Source organism: Coregonus clupeaformis, unplaced genomic scaffold, assembly GCF_020615455.1.
Source record: "Coregonus clupeaformis isolate EN_2021a unplaced genomic scaffold, ASM2061545v1 scaf0409, whole genome shotgun sequence".
NCBI classification, from domain to species: Eukaryota; Metazoa; Chordata; class Actinopteri; order Salmoniformes; family Salmonidae; genus Coregonus; species Coregonus clupeaformis.
The window spans coordinates 168644-175000 of record NW_025533864.1 but is presented as its reverse complement, the minus strand read 5'-3'; the positions used below and the strand labels follow the sequence as shown (position 1 = coordinate 175000).

The window sequence follows — 6357 nt, the reverse complement described above, 5'->3', positions numbered from 1 at the left end:
AGGTTCCAAAAGGGTTCTTCGGTTGTCCCCATAGGAGAACCCTTTTTGGTTCCAGGTGGAACCCTCTGTAGAAATGGTTCTACATGGAACCCTAAAGGGTTCTACTTGGAACCAAAGGGGTTCTACCTGCAACCGAAGAACCCTTTAAGGTTTTAGATAGCACCTTTTTTTTTCTACGAATGTACAGGGCCTACCTTAGTGGGCTCAAAGTATGTTCCAAATTCACATAATTTTTACTATCCCAGGCTCACAAGATAATGGGTAAATATTGGGCAGAACAAACACTGGATTATTTTGACCCAGCGAGTTGGGTTGTGTGAATAATCCAACATATTGGTTTGGAATACCCAAACATGGGTTAATTTAACCATCAGTTGGGTTTTTATTCACGTTCATGCTGGGTTGACCCAGCAGCTGGGTCTTTTTTAATCTAACGGTTATTTTCAGCCTATTAGCGGTGTGGCTTACAGATAGTTATTTTTGGCCACATGTGAGAGTAAATGTAATTGCAGTTCATCATGTTATGTTTAATATTACAAATTTTAAATGCCCTGAATATTTATGCCTATTACATATTCTAATATAATATAAATAATATTAACAATGCTGATTACAAAGCCTATTCCCTCTCAGGAGACTGAAATGATTTGGCATGGGTCCTCTGATCCTCAAAAAGTTCTACATCTGCACCATCGAGAGCATCCTGACTGGTTGCATCACCACCTGGTATGGCAACTGCTCGGCCTCCGACCGCAAAGCACTACAGAGGGTAGTGCGTACGGCCCAGTACATCACTGGGGCCAAGTTTCCTGCCATCCAGGACCTCTACACCAGGCGGTGTCAGAGGAAGGCCCAAAAAAGTATCAAAGACTCCAGCCACCCTAGTCATAGACTGTTCTCTCTGCTACTGCACGGCAAGCGGTACCGGAGCGCCAAGTCTAGGTCCAAAAGGCTTCTTAACAGCTTCTACCCGCAAGCCATAAGGCTTCTACCCGCAAGCCATGGGCTTGCTCCTACCTATCTTTCCGAGTTGGTCCTGCCGTACATACCAATACGTACGCTACGGTCACAAGACGCAGGCCTCCTAATTGTCCCTAGAATTTCTAAGCAAACAGCGGGAGGCAGGGCTTTCTCCTATAGATCTCCATTTTTATGGAACAGTCTGCCTACCCATGTGAGAGACGCAGACTCGGTCTCAACCTTTAAGTCTTTACTGAAGACTTATCTCTTCAGTAGGTCATATGATTGAGTGTAGTCTGGCCCAGGAGTGTGAAGGTGAACGGAAAGGCTGGAGCAACGAACAGCCCTTGCTGTCTCTGCCGGGCCGGTTCCCCTCTCCACTGGGGTTCTCTGCCTCTAACCCTGTTGCAGGGGCTGAGTCACTGGCTTGCTGGTGCTCTTTCATGCCGTCCCTGGGAGGGGTGCGTCACTTGAGTGGGTTGAGTTACTGACGTGATCTTCCTGTCTGGGTTGGCGCCCCCCTTGGTTTGTGCTGTGGTGGAGACCTCTGTGGGCTATACTCGGCCTTGTCTCAGGATTGTAAGTTGGTGGTTGGGGATATCCCTCTAGTGGTGCGGGGGCTGTGCTTTGGCGGAGTGGGTGGGGTTATATCCTTCCTGTTTGGCCCTGTCCGTGGGTTTCTTCGGATGGGGCCACAGTGTCTCCGGACCGCTCCTGTCTCAGCCTCCAGTATTTATGCTGCAGTAGTTTATGTGTCGGGGGCTGGGGTTAGTTGGTTATACCTGGAGTACTTCTCCTGTCTTATCCAGTGTCCTGTGTGAATTTAAGTATGCTCTCTCTAATTCTCTCGTTCTCTCTTTCTCTCTGAGAACCTGAGCCCCTAGGACCATACGTCAGGACTACCGGGCATGATGACACCTTGCTGTCCCCAGTCCGCCTGGCCTTGCTGCTATTCCAGTTTCAACTGTTCTGCCTGCGGCTACGAAACCCCTACCTGTCCCAGACCTGCTGTTTTCAACTCTAAATGATCGGCTATGAAAAGCCAACTGAGAGACCTGAGCCCTAGGACCATACGTCGGGACTACCGGCCGTGGTGACTCCTTGCTGTCCCCAGTCCGCCTGGCCTTGCTGCTATTCCAGTTTAAACTGTTCTGCCTGCGGTTATGGAACCCCTACCTGTCCCAGACCTGCTGTTTTAAACTCTAATGATCGGCTATGAAAAGCCAACTGAGATTTATTCCTGATTATTATTTGACCATGCTTGTCACTTATGAACATTTTTGAACATCTTGGCATGGTTCTGTTATAATCTCCACCCGGCACAGCCAGAAGAGGACTGGCCACCCCTCATAGCCTGGTTCCTCTCTAGGTTTCTTCCTAGGTTTTGCCTTTCTAGGGAGTTTTTCCTAGCCACCGTGCTTCTTCACCTGCATTACTAGCTGTTTGGGGTTTTAGGCTGGGTTTCTGTACAGCACTTCGAGATATTAGCTGATGTAAGAAGGGCTATATAAAATAAAATTGATTGATTGATTGATTGACTCCTGAACAGCTAATCATGGCTACCCGGACTATTTGCATTGCCCCCCCACCCCACCCCACCCCACCCCAACCCCAACCCCCTCTTTTACGCTGCTGCTACTCTGTTTATTATTTATGCATAGTCACTTTAACTCTACCCACATGTACATATTACCTCAATTACCTCGACTAGCCGGTGCCCCCGCACATTGACTCTGTACCGGTAGCCCCCGTATATAACCTCCCTACTGTTATTTTATTTTACTGCTGCTCTTTAATTATTTGCGATTTTTAAAAATAAATCTTAAACTGCATTGTTGGTTAAGGGCTTGTAAGTAAGCATTTCACTGTAATGTCTACACCTGTTGTATTCGGCGCATGTGGCCAATACGATTTGATTTGATACATATTGTAACAAAGTATCCCAACATTGGTATAGTCATAAACTTTTCGGAATTAACCGGAATGGCATTTCCTCTCACGGGAGGCCAAAAAGAACTATCCGAAAGCCACACTCCCCTACTAAGATACGTCCCCAGTCTTCTGATCTGACCCACTGGGTCATATCTCAATAACCCAGCATCAACAACCCAACCTTGCTCTTTCGTAAAGAAAACAACCCGACTAAGTTACCCAATGCCTGCAACCCAACAGTAGGGTCATCCAAACAACCCAGCATTTTTTTAAGTGTACACATTCACAATGAACAATACTGTGTCATCATCAAGTAGTATTAGTGTTCTGTAATGGAAGGTCATTGTGTGTGTGTATCTTACATCTCTTTGAGCTCCATGATGAAGCGTTCAGTGAAGGTCTTGATCTGATCGATGTAGAAGTTGGGAGGCTTGGCCCTCAGAGCAACACTCTCAGACGTGTCCAGCACAAAGAACAGGTCCACCGGACACTCTGACACACACACCAAAGTAAACGTAAACATAGGAAATATCTTCAAGAGAAACAAACACCTGATACCTGTATATGAAGAGTTCATTTCCAAAACGCTATATCCAACAATTTTTCACGTGTTTTTTCATCAGAAATGATTGCTTATTTTACACATCTTCATGTGTGTGTAAAATATTAGTGTTCTCAGATTTTTAATTACTAGATTTTATATGTGTATGAATTTTGTTAATTTTTTTTGCAAAACGCTATGTATCCACTGTTTAGCTGTAACCTTTTTTGGTTCCAGGTAGAAACCTTTTTGGTTCCAGGTAGAACTCTTTTGGATTCCATGTAGAACCCTCTGTGGAAAGGGTTCTATATGGAAATCAAATGGGATCTACCTGGAACCAAAAGGGGTTCTTCAAAGGGTTCTCCTATGGGGACAGCCGAAGAACCCTTTTAGGTTCTAGACAGCACCTTTTTTCTAAGAGTGTAGACCATATATTGTATATATATTGTAACCCTACAGGTTATAGAAAAGAGCAGAAGCTCTGAACTATCCGGTCAGACTCCAGTCCTACCTCCCCACAGCTTATGGAAAATGTGCTCTTTCAGTATTTGTCTAGGAGAAAGACCTCACCTCTATGTCAAAGAAAACTAAACAAAAAGAACCTAGTAAATACTACAGTATACTGCAATCTGCAAAACACTACAGTAATTACTATAATATATACTATCGTTTTTTAAATATAGTAATACTACAGTAGTTATCCTATAGTAAACTGGAAATACTATAGTATACTACAGTAATATATGCAAAAACACTATAGTCATTTCTACAATACGGTTCTCAAAAACACTACAGTCCTAAAAAACACTACAGTTTTTGAACTATTGTAATAGTACAGTATTTATATTATAGTAAACTATAGTATTTTTTCATGTGGGTGAGGTGGATAAATGGCATTTTGTAAAGAAACATGATTATTTGTCTCTCTGAAATGAAACCATGAAGTGTCATTGAACAACTCCACACCATGATTAGATAGTGAAAAAACCCCAATCTCTTTCATAATTTCTTTAAATCGATAAAATATAATTTACCTAAATTTCTGAAAATGGATATATAGCGTTTTGGAATTAAACTATTCATATACACACAGTCACACAATAACATTTGTTACTCAATGGCGGTAGCCTCAAGGTTAGAGAGCTGGTTTGCCGGTTCTAATTGATTAGTTAATTAATTGATTAATTGATCTAGCTGATTGGGGAAATCGGTGGAGCCGGCTCAGCTGGCAACTAGCTGGTTGCTAACTATTGCTGTTAAGGAGGCCTAAATTCCACTGCTGCCACCAAATGTAATGAAGCTGGTCATAAAATCTGACTAAAAGGCTAAAACTAAATTAAAAGTACAAAACTGTTGTAGGAATTGTACTAAATCGTACTACTTTAAAGAATAAAATAAAAGGAAATATTTCAACTACAATATGTTTAGACTAAGGCCTCGATTCAATCAACCTCAAACATATTAAGATTCTGCATCCTGCATAGGATTTCAATTCAAATCCCAGCAAATTACACAGATTGATTGATTGAGTGATTGATTGATTAACCCTAACACTGACCTAAGGTCAGTTTCACTCCCCTAGTGGTAGGTTAGGATGTGGGGAGGGTAGCATATTGCCGATCCCACTCTAAGCATCATTTGCAGCAGAGAGAGATAGATCGACTTTAGCCAAACTACAGTGGGACCAATGACAAACCAGCTCAGCAATTCTGTTATCTTAGGCAAGGCCTAATATATGATTTCAGCATTGTCTGTCTTACTAAATTCGCTTTAGCTCCTACAGGCTATTGCTAACTTCCAACGGAACATCTGGCCAAGATGCAGAGGCTCGCCAGAAACCATCCCCATTTTCTCGCTCTCTCACTCTCCGTGGTTTCTAACGTGTTTCTCATCCCAAAGAGCTTGTTTAGTTCCCTATTAATTACATAGCATACATAGACAGACAATACTGGAACCCCGGAACAATAAGCTTGTTTCTTATCTAGAAACAAACTTTATAAACTCACCCCAGAACTTGGGTCTGTTGGTCTGCTGTGCGAGCGCCCCAGCACACAGCGCGACGCACAGCAGAGAGAGAACTCCGTGAGCCTCCATGGTCTTTTGTTCGGTTAAAACTCAACTTTCAAACCCAAAAACCCGAAACACCCCCAACCGTCTCCAACCAGCTCCAACCCGAACCTCCGAACTGAACTTCAGAAGATGGATGAAACCGGAGCTCAGTCAATGTTCTAATTCCGTTAGTCCCGAACCAACACGGGGGCGCGCAGCAGCAAATGGAACGCCTCTCAAAGAAGAGGAGGAGGGAGGAAGAAGAGGAGTTGACGCGCCTTCCTCTTCTAAGAAACACAATATTCTTATAGACCTACATCTGTAGTTTGATGTTGTGACATCTTTGTTTTGTTTTAGTGTGATCCTGTCAGCCTCTCCCATTGACTAAGGGACCTTATGGCAAACATCTGGAAAAGGGAAAATCAACTGTCGTTTTTTTGACAGCCTACCTAGTAAACATACATGTATTACACATGATGTAACATCGGTCTACACAGTGTAACTGTACTCAGTTTAAGTGAAACTATGAAAAACAGATGACAAACGCTACTGTCCAATGTTCGATAAGATCTCTCTCTCGCTCTGGTGTGTGTGTGCCAGTGGGTGACTATGTGTGTGTTGCTGAGGGCAAGAGGGAAGAGTTTCCACACATCTGTTTTACTTCAGTGTCCAGACCTGACCTAACATGGAAGAGAGAGAGAGAGAGAGAGAGAGAGAGAGAGAGAGAGAGAGAGAGAGAGAGAGAGAGAGAGAGAGAGAGAGAGAGAGAGAGAGAGAGAGAGGGGAGAGAGAGAGAGAGAGAGAGGAAAAAAAAAAAAAGAGAGAAAGAGAGAGAGAGAAATAAAGAGAGAGAAATAAAAAGAGAGAGAGAAAGA

At 43.3% G+C, this 6357-nt stretch overlaps 1 protein-coding gene across 1 annotated transcript in view; it reads right to left on the bottom strand.

The window, feature by feature from the left end:
• The window catches only part of LOC121580530 (collagen alpha-1(VI) chain), a 63213-nt gene extending 57176 nt beyond the window's left edge, over window positions 1–6037 (bottom strand). Inside the window, exons 1-2 of the mRNA XM_041895454.2 lie at window positions 5440–6037; window positions 3255–3384 (exon numbers count right to left, since the gene is read on the bottom strand). Coding sequence (XP_041751388.1) covers window positions 3255–3384; window positions 5440–5527 — 218 coding nt within the window. The 5' untranslated portion in view covers window positions 5528–6037. The remainder of the gene's footprint in view (window positions 1–3254; window positions 3385–5439) is intronic.
• Window positions 6038–6357: the final 320 nt, after the last annotated feature.